Genomic DNA, 18721 nt, shown 5'->3' with positions numbered 1-18721 from the left:
TGGATCTCGTCAAAATAAACAACTTTTTCCTATAAAATGTTTAACGAAAAATGATTCGTTTTCTAAATACAGATTGTTGAAATTTTTCAAACCATGGTAGGTTTTTGTCGTAAGTTTTTTGCAATTTTAGTTATTTTCATCAAACTTTATACGCAGTATACCCGTACAGACTTCTTCTAAACTGAGCATTATCGAACTGCTTATTCAATCCAAATTAAAAGAAAATTGTCAGGTTTAATTATTCAATTAGAAAGTGCTACATTTCGGAGTTTGTAAAAAAAACAATTCGGAGAAGTACTATGTTATTTATTAGGAAAATATACATATAAAAAATTGAACGAAACAACTATTACAACTGTTCAAAGTGACGACCCCCAACAGTAATACAAGCTTCTGCGCTCCTCATCAAAGAATTCCGCACCCGTTGAAAAATGCCCAGAGCGTTTCTTATCGTTTCGTAGCAAGCTATGATGCGATCCCTCAACATTTCCTCGTTTTCAATGGGCTAGCATAAATTAGTGATTTTAGGTGTCCCCAAAAGGAAAAATCGACGGGATTGAGGTACGGTGACCTCGGGGGCCAATGCTCAGTGCCTCCTCTTCCTATCCATCGTTGGGGATATGCTATGTCTAAAAAATTTCTTGCTATCACACTAAAATGAGCAGGAGCTCCATCGTGTATAAACCAAGAGTGATTTCGGAGACCAATGGGAACATCTTCCATAAGTTGTGGAAGCTCGTGTTCCAAAAAATGTAGGTAAGGATCACCATTCAAACGTAAGGGGACAAAATAGGGCCCAATTAAATAATCCCCAATTATGCCTACCCATACATTAAAAGAGAGTCTGTCTTGGAAATGAGTTTGCGTTATCGCATGTGTGGTTGTTATGGAAGTTCATGATACCATTTCTTGAAAAATTAGCCTCATCTGTGAAGAGGATTATCGATGAAATTTGCGGGTGTTGTTCGACTTTTCTTTGAAGCCATTGAGCAAATTCGATACAAGGTTGGGAGAGAGAGAGAGAGAGAGAGAGAGAGAGAGAGAGAGACGTTTATTGTCCTTGCCCTTGTTGAGAAACGATTATGAACTATGTCAAAGTAGTATAAAAGTAATTCCTAAAAGCCCATTTATATAAAATAGGGTGTCAAACACATTTTTACGAAACCAAATAAATGCTATACAATTTAAAATTCAAAAAATTTCCTTAAAAAAATACGCTATATTATAGTGAAATACAGTAGTAAACTATAATTCATAAAAAGGGTTGTCATTGTAAAATTCATCTAAACCATAATAGACTTTATCAATCAGAATGTCGCTTAATTTTTTCCTGAAAATATTTACGTAGCGTAAGTGCCTGGACACGCTGAATATGATAAGGATATAATTGCTGTTCGTTTAAAATTCTGTAAACTGTCATGTGACTCACATTTAAAGTTTGACTAATTTTTCTTGTACTTGTCTCTGTTTCAAAGCTTCCAGATTCGGAAAGTCGCCGAAAAAGATTTGCAAATGTCGCTGCACAAGGAGTCACGTGTTGAGGATACCTTTCCTGATAGATGCGTCTGGCCTCGCTTGAAATTCCGTCAGCCAATCCATATGCAAAAACCATATCAGCCATTTCAGCATTCGTAAAGTCGGGCATGGTACCAAAAAATCACTTTATAAACTCTGAACTGTGAATTTGTCAATCAGTAGTTAAAAATGTGACAGCGAATTTCTGTTTTTATAAACAAATGTTCATAGCCTACTCGATTTAATAACTTAATTTGCAAGCGGAAAGTGACAAAAATTATTGAAATCATAAGTAATATGCATCGATATAGAAAATTGTAAATGTCTCGAAAACGATCACCTTCAGCGTTGTTGAGGAGGTGTACCTTTTTTTACTTGAAAAAGGTGTGGGAATTAGGTTTTTTCATGAAAAGTACCAGATTCTTCAAAAGTTGAGACAAATTGATTTAAACTGTCAATTGAAATGCGTTTTTTTCTGGAACACTGTCTTCAATAAAAACAACATTTCTGCTTTTTTGGATAAATTAAAAGATAAGCCTTAGAATCCTGGTAGTATCCAACAAAAATAATTTCCTTTGATTTCGTTTTGACGTTTTTGTTTTGGAATATACATACAGACTATTAATTTCACTGAAAAAATCAGCAAGGTACGCAATCTTTGCTACAAATGTTTGGTCTTTGATTTTTGCACGATATTCTTTTTCTTTTCGTGTTCTCTGATTTTCAAAAAACAATCCAATTTCTTCTCGTAGTTCGTAAACCCTACTTAGAACTTTCCCTCTTGATAAGCAACGTACCTCTGTATGGTACAAAAGAGCATTATATGTAGCACCAACTTCATTGCACAACATTTTGAATAATCTTTAGTCCGTAGTGCTCCGTAGTGCTGCCTCGAATGTGATTGACAACTTATGTAGCCAAATCTGGTGGAGTGGTGGAAGTCTTCACGGCCAAAGGGTACCGGTGTATCAAGCAATGATAGTCGAAAACTTGAGGAGCAACTTGTTTCACGAGTGCTTGAAATCCAGAACGGATGCCCATCATGAAAGGCGCCCCATCTGTACAAACACCAACCAGCTATAACCAGTCCAGGCCATTTTCCTCAATAAACTCTTTTAGCGTTTGAAATACGTCTTCGCCGCGAGTAGTAGTGGGCAAGACTTGCAGAACAAATATTCCTCCTTTACATCATCATATTTAATGTATCGTGTAGACACCAATAATTAATAATAATAAACGCCGGCCCGGCAGCCGCCGCTAGCCACAACGAAGCCGTGCTTCACCCCTCCCACACCGTCGCTCTACCCGTCGTCACCGTCAGCCGCGCGTATAAGAGCGTCGTGCTATCATACTATTATTTTGTTTATTATTTTAATACTTTTTTGTGGCAACTCTGTTACCCCCTATAATTGCCGTTTTACCCCTGCGGGGGTAATTACCCCCAGGTTAGGAAACACTGAGCTAAACCATTTTATTCTGGTGTATAAGGGGTTGTGTTTTAATGTTGAATCCTAGATTTTGACAAAAATTATTCAATGGATTTCCGGGGCAGCAGTTTGACCATTAAGTAGCTTTAATATGAAAATCAGTTCAAGTTTTTTCTCCTTTTATTCGATAGATTTAAATTAAGGATTTTCTAAGATGTTAGTATCATCATGCTTAGTAATAGGTATGTCCTTATAAGTACAATAATCAGATTTGATCGTGACCAAATCCCGGTTTGAATAATTGCCTTCAAAATTGACGAAGTTATAGTTTTTGATAATTCAAGAGCATGTATATATTATTTCAGATAACGAACAGATTTTTATTTTTGTTTCAAGGCATTATAACTCTCTTATATTTTCACCAGCTTATATTCAACATTGGCAATAAATTTTTCTTGAGAGAAATGGTCTGTTAATGAAATATTGTCTAACAGAAACTCTCTTCAACTGGTAAATTGAGACAATTTCATTTTACGATTTGTTTTTTCATTAATTCCACTTGTTAAAAATAAAAAGTAAGGAATAGTAAATAAATAATAAATAATATTCTCATACAGAAACAAGGACAATCAAACCCATTCGAATCATTGATCGGAAAAAAAAACCTTTTATTTTCAGATCTGTCGCTTTTGCTGGCATAGAATTAGAACGGATGAAAATGGGTTATGTCCAGCCTGTCGAAAAGCATATTCGGAAAACCCTGCTGACTTCATACCGTTGTCCCAGGAACAGGTAAACATGATTTAAGTCGGTTTTTTCTTTTAGTTTTCAGTTTAATAATCGTGAATGTTTTATATTGTTTATATAATATAGTTTATATTTGAATTGAAAATATTGTATGTAGACTGATTCTTTGGATATCATATAAGCAAAGCATAAAATTACTTTTGGATAGTCACTGGTTTTCCTAATTTCCATTATTGAAAATTGATATTTCTTCAGTGAAAACATAGTTTTAATGACAAATTGAATTTAAACTGCTGAAGCTTCAAGGGTGTTACAAATAGATAATTTTTACCATTTGAATTCAGTTTTATCTATTAATTTTCGTATTGTTCTTGCTCGTGTTGCTTGCTCTTCAGCCTGTCCACTCTGATAAATAATTATTTGGACTGTATTTTATTCATAATTCTTAATTCTTCCTATATACAGGTAGCAAAACTAATTTCCTTTCATTTATTTCAAGTGGATATTTACATAATTTCCTGTATTCCTTATTTCGGTAACAAAATATGTATATGATCTTGGTTAAGATTTCACATCGAATTTATTTTCATTAGGCCAATAGGCTCATAAAATGCATTATTAATGAAGTAACCTCATGGATATCTGTACAAATTAGTACAGGGAACATGATTTTTGGAATAAGTGTCATGAAAAGAAGGGATAAAATAAGGATTAACCTATTAGGCTGTGGTGTTTTACAGAGACTTGGAAGAAATCTACAAGGTAGATGGCTCCCAAGTAGCAAATAAACCTGTAGAGTCGACTTGATAGTTTGAAAACTCCATGTTTCCAAATATTTTAACTGCATGGTTATAACAGATGATAACTTGCATAGTCTTGGCCCCCAGCCAGGCGAAAGTGAGGTAGTCACTTTTCAGTTGTAAAACTTTTGCGCTGAAATAAGTGTATGTGTTTCGCCATACAATAGCTTCCTCAAGCTTGAGCTATAGTGAAAATCATACAATAAACTGTATTAATTAGTTTTTCAATATGGATGTTCATCAAGCATCGGCCAGTTCTATTAAATTATTAATGAATGAAACTGTAAATTTATATATGCTTCCTATGATTTGATGATTCAGTCAGTAAATTATTGGAATGGTATTTCATAATAGAACTCGCTCCAAATAAATATATGTCACCTAAAGCACTGTGTTTTAGGTGGCAAAGTTGAAATCGGAGAAACGCCACCGTGACCAACAACGCAAGGCCAAGCTGAGTGAGAGTCGAAAACATCTGGCTAGTGTTAGGGTAGTACAACGGAACCTAGTATTTGTTGTGGGACTGCCAATGAGGCTAGCCGACGCTGAAGTACTCAAACGTCATGAGTACTTTGGAAAGTTCGGCAAGATACATAAGGTAGTCATTAACCAGTCAACATCATATGCTGGGTCGCAGGGGCCCAGTGCAAGTAAGTAATTTTTTCATTAGATTTTTTCAATGAATGTTATAATTTTAGCCAGCTTGGAGAGAAAATGAAATATGCTGAACATACAACATGAAAGAAATATATTTAATTATCCAAATGTAAATATTCAATATGGTTTCAATTTATAACTTTCACCAATTTCCCCTATACATGTATCATGAGGTGTTTTCTGGTGTTGAATAGTATTCAGAAACAATTCCGCCTATTGTAATTGAATCCAATAATACCCAGAATTCAAGGTAGAATCAGTTTGCTTCAAATAAAATGTCGCTTCAAATTGAATATTTATTTCATACTAGCCTCTACTTGAAACACCAACATAGTTTTGAATCATCTTGCATTTCAAATTATAGTTGATGTTATAACATCGTTTCAATGTGAAAATGATAGGAAAATTGTAAATGAAAATATCTCAAAATTATCATTACATGTGCACTACTTTTTTTGGCATTGATGTATTAACGACATGATTCTAGTCTTCTTATGAAAGTTGAAGACGATGAAGTTGAATTGTGGTAAGTGAACCCTGCTCTTTATTCTCATTAGGACCACTGCGGGTCAAGGTGAAATAAATAGTCAAAGTAATCTATGCAAGGTAACGATTAACTTAATTTTTCATTTACAATTTTACTATCATAGTACATAATATTTTGTAATTAGGTACCCTGTACATTCTCAATGTGTAATATTCATTTCTACCAAGGAAGCTAAGGTGTTATCGAAACTCGTCTAGCGATAAAAGATGTGAGTGTTGTTCAATTATTATCACCGATAATGTTATTGATTTTCAATAAATTGATGGATGTAGCCGTTACTACGTGGTAGGAAATCATAATGAAGAAAAGAGAATTGAAACTTTATATATTTTTTACCACTTTTATTTGTAACTAACGTTACTGCAGTTTCGTCCTATAAGAACATTTTCAAACTTATACATTAGTGAGTTTAATGTATAAGTTTGAAAATGTCCTTATAGGACGAAACTGCAGTAACGTTAGTTACAAATGAAATTGGTAAAAAACATAGCAAAGTTTCAATTCTCTTTTCTTCATTATTGATTTTCATCAACAGGTCAGTCCATTCATAAAGATAATGGAGTTTATGCTGTATTTATTGGCATGAAGAAGAAGTTTACCCGTTCCACACTTGCATGAAGTTGTTCAGTACAATTTTAATTTTTTGAGATTGAGTTAGGTAAGAAATGTTAAAAAAAATAAATAAATTCTCCAGGAGAACGAAGTTCGTCCTACCTACCATTGGAAAAACTATGGATATTATACTCTTCATAATTCTTCAGAGTGTGTAAACAAATATACCAAGCTACACAGAGTATTGTCCACTGAATTATTTTAGAGGTGTTTCATAAAATTATTCATTATTAGCATTTCTGAAGTGTCAGGAAGTTCATTGAAAATTGTATCCTCTGCCATGTTTGTCTTAATGTGATCAACTCTGTAACGTTTCATTTTTCACTTAATTGATTTTTAGTCCATTTGCAAGGCAATGTGATCAGGATGTAAATCCCCTGCGTTAATTTATGTTGATGAACTTGTAACATGCCATTTATTTAATGAAATATTTTCACAGATATACCTCTACACAGTTTGCAGCAGTCCATTGGATATGTCCTAGGATTAATTTAATTTTACAAGTGTTTAAGACCGATTCAATATGTGTTTTCATTTATAAATTTCAGGGTCAAAAAGTCATAATACAAAAAGTCAAATTTTTCTTCTCATATTTCAAGGCAGATGACATAATCGCTCAGAGAAAAACCCAGTAATCCAGAAAAGATAGTTTTGCGCTTGATCACTGATCAGCTTGCTGTTGACATTCGTGACTGGAATGAAATGGGTGACAACACCTGTTCAACCTTGAACGAAATCTGAAGTAATGTCAAAAATCAATAATTAAATGTTATGTTCTTCCCATTCTGTTTCTAGCGTTTATCAGAAAACGACGTATCGATTATTTATAAAGTTTTTCTGCAAATAATCACATCTTCATAGTTTCGACCAACGTTTAAGGTAGATATACTCAATATGCATTTTGGAAATTAATATCAAGAAACATTCAGTAATTATTTGAATTTTATTTTTTGTTGACATATATTGAATAAGAGGTCTATTTTTTACAACACTTTTTCTTTCTTTTTTTGTACTATAGTTCTGCCAGATAAATAGATTTATTGGACAATAACAAAGTTCAGATAAATAAATTTATTGATGAATAAGTAAATTCAGATGGAGAAATTTAGATAAATAAATTTACATAAATAACTTTATTAAAGAAAATTTACTGATGTAAATGAATTTACTGGAGATAGTAAAAGTAATTGAGCCTGAAAATTCCTTGGGTAAGAATTTGAGAATCAGATTATTATTAAGGAGACAACTCAACTTGCTGCACAAGTAGATTTATTGAAGAGATAAATTTATATTTGTTTGAAGATCACCTGAAGGGGCATATTTTTGTGGTAACACATTTACTGGCTGAATTAAGCACAGGATAGGTGGATGGACTACTGGACTGCCAACTGTGGAGAGGACAAGTCAATTCTATTATACTGTAGCTGAGTCAACCTTGGGTCATTGTGGAATCTATAACAACTGTATTAACGAGATTACTGTAAGGTTAAATGAATTTAACTGAAGGTGAGGTACTGTAACTAGTTATTCTTTCGACCAAGGAACCAGCGTTTATATTATTGCCCAACGTTGCAACGTTTTTGAAAATATTTATTGCTGTTATTTATTATTTGAAGATAGTTTATCTACAGAGACTGCTATCGAAAAGGATTATTAGAAACTGTGATTTGCGGTAGATGGGCCCCTATAAGATCTCTATATCTTATTCTTTTCGATACCACCCATTTGAACTTCCAAAAAGCCAAATAGCTTTTGTCTTAAAAGTTCCACGCCCTTGCCTCTGCATGCTAGAGCTGGCTGTATCCATTGTGGCATATAAAATTTAAAAGAAACGTTATAACTCTAAAACTACCAAACAGATTTTCAAACGATTTTCACCAATAGACGGTTGATTGAAGAAAAAAGTTAATGTGTATAATTTATCAATATTTGATGGGAAATTGTTGAAATATGACGATGTAATCTGTGAGAAGTTGGGACCTTGATGCTAAATATGACGATGTAATCTGTGAGAAGTTGGGACCTTGATGCTACTGGTGCATGATAGCATACATGAGTACATGCTTTCATAGAAAACCCTGAATAATTCTTTTGAAATGTAACAAAACAATTGAGAGCATGTTTTTTGAAGGTCTACAAAAAAAGACTATTGCAAATGTATATCTTTTAAAGACAAATTACTTCACCTGTTGTGACAAATTAATGAATTAACTGTTTTAAACAAATTTATTTTCAACAATATTTCAATAATCACAAACTAATGGTCCAATGATTTTATTGGACCGCACGGGACATATTTCGGTGTATCCTTTCCGAAGCTCTGGTCTATCAGATATATTCCTCACAGTCGTAAGGGGCTGTGGAGAAACAATCTTTAGAGTCGTAGGGGGCTGTAGAGAATCAATCATTCCTCAGAGCCGTAGGGGACTGTGTGGCATGGTTAAGTTGTTAGAAACGCAAGTTTCTAAATGTACAGAACAAACTAATTTATTTATTACAACACTTAGCAACTACCGCTTGATTTATTTCCACTATTTGAATTTCTTGTTTAGCCGCTCAATTCACTTTCTGAACTGCCCTCTTGGGTCGGGAAGACGGGCATTTTCGGTAAAGTTTCTTTCTAGATTTCTGTAGTCTGTTCGGTACTAGAATTTTACCGGCGGTTCCCGACTGCATTCTTTTGAGGTGAGGTCATCTGTTTTTTTGATGAGTCGGCTGGCGTATCGGTCAGGGGCGCCTTCAGATTCGTTACATTGCCCCCTTCTTAAAGACGTTTCGCTACGAAATGTCACCCTTAGCGTGTGTCGATACCTGCAGACTCTCCATATCTGCACTGTGAAGTTCCATGGAAGTAACACTCCACAGACTTTATGCTCGGTCGTGGAAGATGGTTACCGCATACCAAAATCTTGATGCCACAGGACCTGAATATCATTTCCAACATGCTTCTAACATTTCTCCAATCCAGCCTGTCGAGCTCAGAGGCTAATTTCGGGATTGCCAAGTCCACAAGAAATTTTCCATCAAGTAGAAAATGTTTCTTTGGTCCTTCTTCAAGTGTTGCACTCCTCCGACTTCTGGATTCTGTTCTCGTAATATTTGGAGCTGACCGAATTTCTTGTTGAATACCACAGCGATATTCCTGGACATTTGGAGATTTCTTGAGAAAGCTACTGTGCTAGCGAAATATGTTATGATATTTTTTTCAAATAAAGTTTGTGGAGATCAAATCGTGAGTTGTAGTTTTTTTAAATTACTATGGATCTTCATCAAGTAACGGCCGAATCAATCAAAAAATTTGGAGATCCTCTGCCAAGCAGTGAGCTAGTGCGTAATCAACTGGAACCTTGAAAAGATCTCGTGGCTCTTATTGAGTTACCCCATGCAAGGGCGTCGCCAAGGGGGGGTAGGGAGGGGCAGCTGCCCCCCCCTAGAGATTCTATAAAAGTTGCCAAATATAATGCAACCAAAGTCCTAAGTATTTGAGTTGATTTGCTTGAAGTTCAAGCCTTGAACAATCATTCCCGTGCGTCGAAACTCGAATGAATTCACCAATTCCACTCTTAATATTCCGTACTACGCTGCGCTCTGCTCTACTCTATCGTTGAAGCGGGAGAGAGGGAGTGGGGAAGCAAAGCAACATGTAACCGCGTGGCGCCCGCGCCTCCCGCACAGCCGCCTTTTGTTTTATCGTCTGTCTGTCATTTATTCGTGCGTTAGCGTTGCCTGCCACTGCCCGCTTTTACGTTTGTTTTGTGCGCTATTATCCCATCTAAATAGTTGCTGTGACCACGTAATCAATATGGACATCAGAAAGTTTTTTGGTGAGTATCACTTGCGTTTAGCTTTCGTATTTTCCGTCCGTAAAATAACGTCAATTGATTTGAATATAAATGCTGATTTTGCATCGGTTTTTAAAATCGCAAAGATCCGTTTCTAGGTAGGCACGATATCCGATTCTTAAGAGTCGTCAGTTTAAACCAAAAGGAAAATTGCTCAATTTAATGGTTCCATCGAAAATAGGACCGTATTAACATAGCTTAAAGTAGAAAATTGTATGAATGAATATCGGCAGTGCCGATTCGGCACAGTCGGCTCGCGTATGCTTGAGACTCCGGCGCGTGCGTGTCGTCGCGCCCGCTCTAGAGTGCTCGAGCGAGGATGCCCGAGACCGCGCGAGCATAGCCACGGCGGTTAAACCGCTCGAAATAGCTAGGACTGTTGATATAAAAAATATCGTTATCGTTGACGCTAGTCCTTGCGCGGGCTCGAGCCTGCCGTCGTCTTGAAGGGGATTTATGCTTTCAATGTGAATTGCGGACCAGAAGAAGTTGTTGCTATTTCAAATATTTTATTTTGCAGTTTTAAAAATAAAGAAACCTGAAGGAGCAAGCAGTGACAGCGATGATTCCGTGGGTGACCTGGCGAGACCTAGCACATCTAAAGAACCGAACTTAGTTCCCGACTCTTCGATAAATGACTGCAACGAAAATGTCATCGGTAAATTTATTGGACAAGCATCAATGTTATCGACTGAAATGAAGAAAGAATTGCTTGAAAACACTTGGTCTCCGTCTGCGACGTATGACTTTGCGGAAGACGCTAAACATTTGAAGAGGAAATTCAATTATTCATGGTTGGAAACGTACTCTCCATGGTTGGCCTATTCCAGGCACCAAAAAGGAGCCTTTTGTAAATATTGTACATTGTTCCCGCCAAATCCAAATTCTTTTAGAGGCGTATTAGGGTCATTTATCGTAAGGCCGTTTTGTAAGTTCAAAGATATTCACGAGCATTGCAAAAAGCACTTGGAAACCCACTTCCATAAGATGGCACTGGAAGCCGCTAAATCATTTCTTGGAAGTGTGCCTGTAGATTTACAACTCAACAAATACTCCCGATGCATTATTGAAGAAAACCAAAAAATTATAACATCTATTATTTCCTGCATTACGTTTTGCGGGTCGCACGACTTAGCTCTGAGAGGAAAACATTATGGCGAAGGTATTCTCGAGGACTTATACAAGCTACGAATTGACGCGGGAGATTTAGTTTTGAAGAAACACATTGAGCATGGGAAAAAGAATGCAAGCTATCGATCGATTCATATTCAAAATGAAATTATCGCAATTTGTGGAGATGTTATTAAGGCAGACATTGTGAAAAAAGTTAAAGAAGCAGAAGCTTATAGTGTGTTAGCAGACGAAACAGCTGATATTTCCGGTACTGAACAATTATCGATTGGGCTGCGATATTTTGACGAGGAAGCCAATGAGGTCCAAGAAATGTTCGTCGGATTTGTTGAGCTGAAAGGTCTGGATGCGAAATCTATTGCATATTGCATCGATGAGTTTCTGACTAAAGAAGACCTTAATCCTGCTGATAAATGCGTTGGTTTTGGATTTGACGGTTGTTCGACGATGTCCGGAAAAGACGGTGGAGTACAAGCGATCCTTCGCAAAAAATATACCAAAGCACTGTTCTTTCATTGCTCGTCCCATAAACTGAATCTGGTAATAAATGATCTCAATATTCTTCCTGAAATTCGAAACACCATGGGAACCACTAAAGATATTATTAATTTTTTTCGGGAATCTGTTTTGAGAAGAAAATTGGTACCTAATATTGCCAGGCTCTGCGAAACAAGATGGAGTGAGAAACATAAAACTATGAGAGTATTTAAGGAGAATTTTCCTGTTATATTGGAAGCCTTAGAAAACTTATCGCGTGAAGGAAACAGTGCTACTCGAAAAAATGCCTTTCAACTCCATGCGGCTGCTTTCAAAATTTCATTTATACCATGTATTACTTTGATAGCTAAATACTCTGCTTTGTTAGAACCTGTTGTCAACGCACTCCAATCCATAGCTTTGGATGTGGTTAAGGCCTCGCAACACGTCAAACGCATTTTGCAATTGCTTAAGAGCCACCGTGATAATCCCGAAAGAGTCGCAGATGAAATTATAAAGGATGCTACTGTTGTTGCGGAGAAAGTCGGCCTGGAGGAGGGTATCACTTCAATGCCGCGCATTGTTGGGAAACAACGTCATCGAAGCAATCACCCAGAAGAAAGCCCTTCAGAATTCTGGAAAAGATCATTAATAATACCATACTTGGACTCCGTTATTACATCGCTTGAAACACGCTTTGCTGAAGAAAATACTCCATCATTTGCTTTATCTAAATTACACCCCGCACAAATGCAAACGATGTCAGTCGAAAATCTCACAGAAACTTGTGAAACTATCGCTCAGTTTTATAATTTACCAAACATAAAAGTTGAAGTCGAGCTTTGGCAGCAATTCTGGCATAATAAACCAAACTCAACAGATCAAACCGTTGTTGATATCCTAAAAGAAGCAAAAATTTCCCGACACGGAAAAAGCGTTGAAAATTTTGATCGCTCTTCCATGCACGACGTGTACGGTAGAGCGATCGTTTAGCAGCCTTAGGAGACTAAAAACCTGGCTAAGAAGCACTATGAGTGAAAATCGCCTCAATGGTTTGGCCATGATGAGTGTGCACCGAAAACTTATACATGGAAACTTACAAGATTTTAATAATAAAGTGGTCGAGAAGTTTACATTGAATCCCCGAAAATTATATTTTAATTAACCTAATATAAACAAACAACGACCATTATAATATTAAAATCTGATTGATAATTAAAAAAAAATACGCTGTACGCTGTACACTTATTCAAATTCAAACTCCTTTTTATTCTATTTTTCTAATAAATGTTATTATAACTTATCTACATGTTTTTTATTGCATAGTCAAGAGCTCGTGCTCGTGTAGCTTTACACATTGGACTCTCTACTGTCACAGAATACCTACAATTCTCATTCATAGAGAATGAGAAAAGTATGAATTGTAGTATGTAAAGTCAACTTGCCTCCCCCCCCCTGCGCCATCGGCTGGCGACGCCCTTGACCCCATGTACGACTTTCTGTCCATTCGAGTATAAAGACGTGAACTTCTAGAACGTTATTTTATCCTCTGATGGTCTGAGGGCGCAAACTTAGTCGTGATTTCCAGCATAAGGAGCAAATCTATTAAAATGGACGACCCTAGGCTTTCCTCGAGGTGGCTTATGGATTTGGTAGACGAGGTCATTTATCTTCTTCATGATTTTGTACGGACCTTCCCACGAGGTTAGGAGCTATCACAAAATTAAAAATATCCTGCAAGAAAATTAATTCAAACGGCCTCACAAACCAATGTGACACATTAAAGAAAGCTTACAATTGGATTGGTTTTGTTTTACATGGTGAATTGGTATTGTGTTGTCTTTAGATTGATATTCCCTTACCTATTTCAAAATTGAAAACGATAATTTGATGGAATTCAATCAAAGATCAGTGTCATTAGTTACGATGACAGAAAAAAAATTAAGGTATAAGTGGCATAGGTAGACCTTGTTCTTCCATCCATAAAGGAATGTGTATACTTATGTACGCATGCTCAAACATGGATTGCATTCACCTCACAAAATACACACTACACACTAGAACATGAATTAATGAATCAAACACACATTAAATGATGTTGTACATATATTGTTTCCTTGAAATGGTGCCCTGATGCTGCTTCATTGCTAAACGTTGACTGAAGAAATTCTAGACTTTTTTGTCAAGTTAGGGGTTTCCTAAAATTGTAAAAAATCATCCAAAGAAAACCTGCATGAGTAATTTTCACGAAAAACTTGTTTTTTTTCAATAATTCACCGTCAACTGGTTATGCTGTCAGTTTCTAAGCTGTCTCTGATTCTAGGGTAATAAAAGATGAATTTTAAGAACATGATGCTACATTTTCGTAGCGCCATCTAATGATCATTTATAAAAACAAAAGCCTTGCCTCGTTTTAAAGATGAGGTAGCTATTGGAGGCATTTTCAAAAAATGTTAATGAAAACAGAAGTAAACCAAAAAATGATGTGAAAACAATAGAGTAGAGAATATAGTAAACAGAATAAATATAACTGTACTATAAATTTTCAACTTCTTCAGTGATAGGTTTGGAAGAGAAGCATCAGTATTTTATGAGTGTAATTAATATTTATTTAGTATATCAACAAGCAGTTGTAAGCTATTTCTTTAGACCAGAACCTGTCATTGGCATCACTTTAGTTTCTGCTAAACATCTTAATATCCGAACTGCAAGAAGAAATACTGACAATGAAAAAATTCACATTACTAATATTTGAGTGTTCGACTTGAAAATATTTTCATCGCTCACAGTATATTATTTAGAAATATAACTTATACTTTTTCTCTCATTTTTTCCATTATCTTTCAGTTTAGTCTACAGAGTAGGTACAGAGTACCTACTTTAAATATTGTTCTTCTGGTTTTCATCTGTTCAATTGGAATAAAAGTGTTTAGCTAAACGTGCTTCAAAATCAAGAAATGAAAATAATTTTTCGGTGTAAGAGGATAACATTCATATGTTTAATTCGTCTAGTAAAACAGGATCTATCAACAATGATTTAATCAATAAGTAATTATAGAAAATTTATCAAATGTAGTCAATTTTGTTCTACAGAAAAATATTCAATTTACTGAGGATTTGAAACTATTACTCTTTTGATATTCCTTATAAAAAATGTTTTGTGATCCTCATGGTTCAAATTTTGTAATGTATTATGTCCTTAATCAAATAATATATTATGTCATTGCCTTTTGTTAATAAAATACGATAGTATCAATTGTTTAATGTTTAAGGGTTTTAGTATTTCAAGTAAAGATTGGTGTACACTTTATTAACCCAGATATGCCTGAATTATTTTGTTTTTTGTTTTTTCAACGTTACTGCTTTAATGTTAACAATTTACCTTCCTTAAGTCAAGAAAAACACATTTCGTTTATTTTTTAGTATTTACAATCTGTCTTTTAGGGTGTCCTTAACAAAGGACAATCGGCATACAGGTAGTAATGTTATATAAGAAACCTAAATACTAGTTCTAAAGTAACTGATTAGCAAACTAATTTTCAGACCTATGATAGCTCACAAAACACTCCATATGCAAAGCCACGTTACATTTTTCACATCTTTTCTGAACTTTTTTGTGACATACACGACATCGAGTCTGTTTGGGTTGGGATACAAGAAAGTGATCTTGGTTATCTAATCTTGATTCAACGTTCTCCAACGCGAAAGGTCTTCCCCCTTTTTTTTGCACATTAATTGGTTTTCAAGAACGTCAAAGTAATTTGTCGTCTGGTCGATAGATTGTCAAGTGAACCTCCTTGTAGTCTATGGAGTTGCCATGCATTCTGTTCGCAAATGTCTAGACCATACGCAATTAGACAAAAATACCATTTTTTTTACCTCTTACTGACGTTCTGTAGAGGCTTACATTCTGGTCGCAACGATCTACTCCTCTCATGAACTTATTATAAATATATAACGGGTGTGGCTGATCTACAGTGATCCTTTTCTTATATTTTTGGGAAAATCGTGATACTTGGTGTAATGGCTCCACCGATAAATATTGGAAGCAACATTTACTGCATTCTTATCATGCCATTTGACAATAACTACTTTGTTCTGAGTAGATCTAAAATCATATTCTCCTCTCTTCTTTTTCTTTATTTCGTTTTTTGATAATATTGGACACTTTGACATCCTGTTTTCCCGGATAGTTCCTGTAGCTCTTACATTGTCGTTTTGCAGTTGATCCAAGAGTGGGACCGTTGTAAAAAAATTATCAAAAAATATATGGTAGGGAAAACTTCCAAGCATCTTGAGTATGTCGGCATATTCTAGAATAACGGATGGACCTAAACCAAACGATTTGTATCGTTCTTTTAGCTTTGTTTTGACTCCTTGATAAGGCTCAATCCACACACAGTAACCGCTACTTGTGGCACCCATCCAAACCTTGTAACCATAGCGAATTGGTTTATTCTTGATGAATTGCTTACATCCATGTTTCCCAAAATAGGGAACCATGGATTCATCCACACTGTGAGTCTCAGAAAAAGGCGCGAATCTTTGGAAATTTTGATTCAGTCTATCAAAAAATGTCCTAACTTTGGCATACCTGTCATTTATATCCAAATTGTCATTATTGCAGCAATGAAGATTTGACATAATAAACTCAAACCTATCTCTAGCTAATGCATTTGCTACTACTTCGTTCCTTGTATCGCCACTTTTTTCCCAAAACATACGGCTCCTTGGAAGAGGCACATATCCACTTAACAACAATACTCCAAAAAATGCTTTCATTTCAGAGTGTGTTATATTTTCGGGTTTATTTTTCTTTGCAGCATACATATTGCTATAGGTTACAAACATATTTATGATATCTTCATCAAACATTTGAAAAAATAGTTCCGTTGGAGAAAAATTTGCATTTGCCTTTTGCATTGGTTGCCACTATATTGCAGATGCAGATGATGCAGATAAAACTACGAAACGCACAGCACAATAACACACGCGCAATTCTAATAACTTATAAACCTACAATCACATCTTCTGCGATGCAATACCAAGCGCCATCTCATTTAAACAACCGAAACTATGAAAATAAAATGATTGTAGGTAGCTGTAACAGGTGTCCTTATTTAAGGACAATCGGTATATCTGGGTTAACAAAACAGCTCTGCAAATATCATCTACATTGTTCTAACATAAGAGCAACACACTTTATGTAATTTTAATTCTCTAAGGATACTATTAAATGAAATTTGAAATGAATTTCTTGCTTATTGATGTATCACAGTTATTATTAGAAGTAATTAATTGTTCTGTCCGTGAATTATTTGAGTAAACGTAAGCAGCATACCTAATTGTATATTAAGTTATTTTATTCGTTATGTTGTATTTTTTTGAATATTTTTAACATAGTGGTAACTGACATGTAAGAAAATGTCAGACCTACCATTTATTTTATTAAATAAATAATTTAAAGTATTCAAAAAACACTTCATCGTGAGAGTTTCACTAACCCCCCCCCCCCCAACGTTGTATGGCAGTTTTGTAAAACTGTTTAGTGAAAGTCTCACAATGAAGTGTTTTTTAAATATCTTAGTTATGGATTTTCATCAAGTATCGACCAATTCCATCATATGAATAATCTAAAGCATGGATTCCCAACCTTTTTGCACCTGCGTACCAATTGACTCTTTGAGAAATTTTGGCGTACCACCAAACCTAAATATTTTAATAAACGTATAATTTACTTTTCTATAAAAGTGTTCAAAGGTTTTTTGAATCGAATTCCTGAGAAAACTTCATATTTAATGGTTATATATTTGTTTATTCATAACATGCTTATAATAGAGGATGCATAAAAAGATTGAGATGGTATTAATTAACAATTTCATTCATTGATTATAGGTCTAAAAACATACAGATGAAAAATTAGTACAAACTCAGCAAAAAATTAATCTTCTTCGATTGACGACTTGTTTATTTTGTGGAAATTCATGTTCACTGAGGATACACTACAAAAACACACTTTTGTCTATTTTCCACTATATTTCTTTATTGTTGACCGGTTTCGGCTATTATACCATTTTCAAAACTAACTGATTACAATTACTCGGATTTAAATGTAATCAGTTAGTTTTGAAAATGGTATAATAGCCGAAACCGGTCAACAATAAAGAAATATAGTGGAAAATAGACAAAAGTGTGTTTTTGTAGTGTATCCTCAGTGAAAAAATTTATCATTATCTTTAGTGCAAAACTTGTTGTTTGTGATTAAAATATCAACATTAGGAGTAGTGGAACTCAAATTTACTCTTTAGTCTTCTTCAACACTTATTCTGCTTCTATGTTCATTTTTTATATACAAGAGTTCAGATAATCCACTCTTCCTACAACAAACTCTTAACAAATGGCATCAAAAATAGCAGAACTTGCTGGAAGATCAAAGGGTACCCGGTTTTACATCCGATCCAGAAGTTAATCAAATATTTCTCTTTAAAATAATCTTTCATGGAACAATTTTCTGTAAGATCGTTAAAATCTTCTTTTAGTGTCAATTCATTTGGTGAGGTTCCTGAAAAAGAATTTCTGATCCAGTCCACTTTTGAAGGCTTTTCAAGTGAACAATGATATCTGCAACCACATCTGGCATTGAAAATATTTCATTTTCTTCAAAAAATGATGATACAGAGGAAAATGCAGATAAATTCTCCTCCTATATTTGTGAACAAAACAGAACCAACTTTTTCTTCAAGGAGTTTATTTTGTCACTGGCTGTGAGGGCTGTTGTGTTTGGTCCCTGAAGTCCCAAGTTCAGAGTTTGTCAAAAATGTCGGATAGATAAACCAATCTTGACAACCATTCTTCATGACCAAACAATTTTTTCATGTCATTATTTTTTTCACTTAAACATAAAAACTTCTGATCTCAGTTCAAAGAGAAGGTTCAAAATTTTTCCCAGAGATAAACACCTCACTT

General features: G+C 35.0%; 1 protein-coding gene across 4 annotated transcripts in view; it reads left to right on the top strand.

Annotated features, from left to right (window-relative positions):
- The window catches only part of Cnot4 (CCR4-NOT transcription complex subunit 4), a 69258-nt gene that overhangs the window by 18111 nt on the left and 32426 nt on the right, over positions 1-18721 (top strand). For all 4 annotated transcript variants that reach the window (XM_023164227.2, XM_023164229.2, XM_023164225.2 and 1 more), the window contains exons 3-4: positions 3621-3734; positions 4890-5139. In XM_023164227.2, the coding sequence (XP_023019995.2) occupies positions 3621-3734; positions 4890-5139 (364 nt within the window). The remainder of the gene's footprint in view (positions 1-3620; positions 3735-4889; positions 5140-18721) is intronic.

Source organism: Leptinotarsa decemlineata, unplaced genomic scaffold (genome assembly GCF_025532065.1).
Source record: "Leptinotarsa decemlineata unplaced genomic scaffold, Ldec_3_MD MMD2_P_RNA_scaffold_9, whole genome shotgun sequence".
NCBI classification, from domain to species: Eukaryota; Metazoa; Arthropoda; class Insecta; order Coleoptera; family Chrysomelidae; genus Leptinotarsa; species Leptinotarsa decemlineata.
Note: the sequence above shows the minus strand (reverse complement) of the source record. Positions and strands in the feature narration are given on the sequence as shown.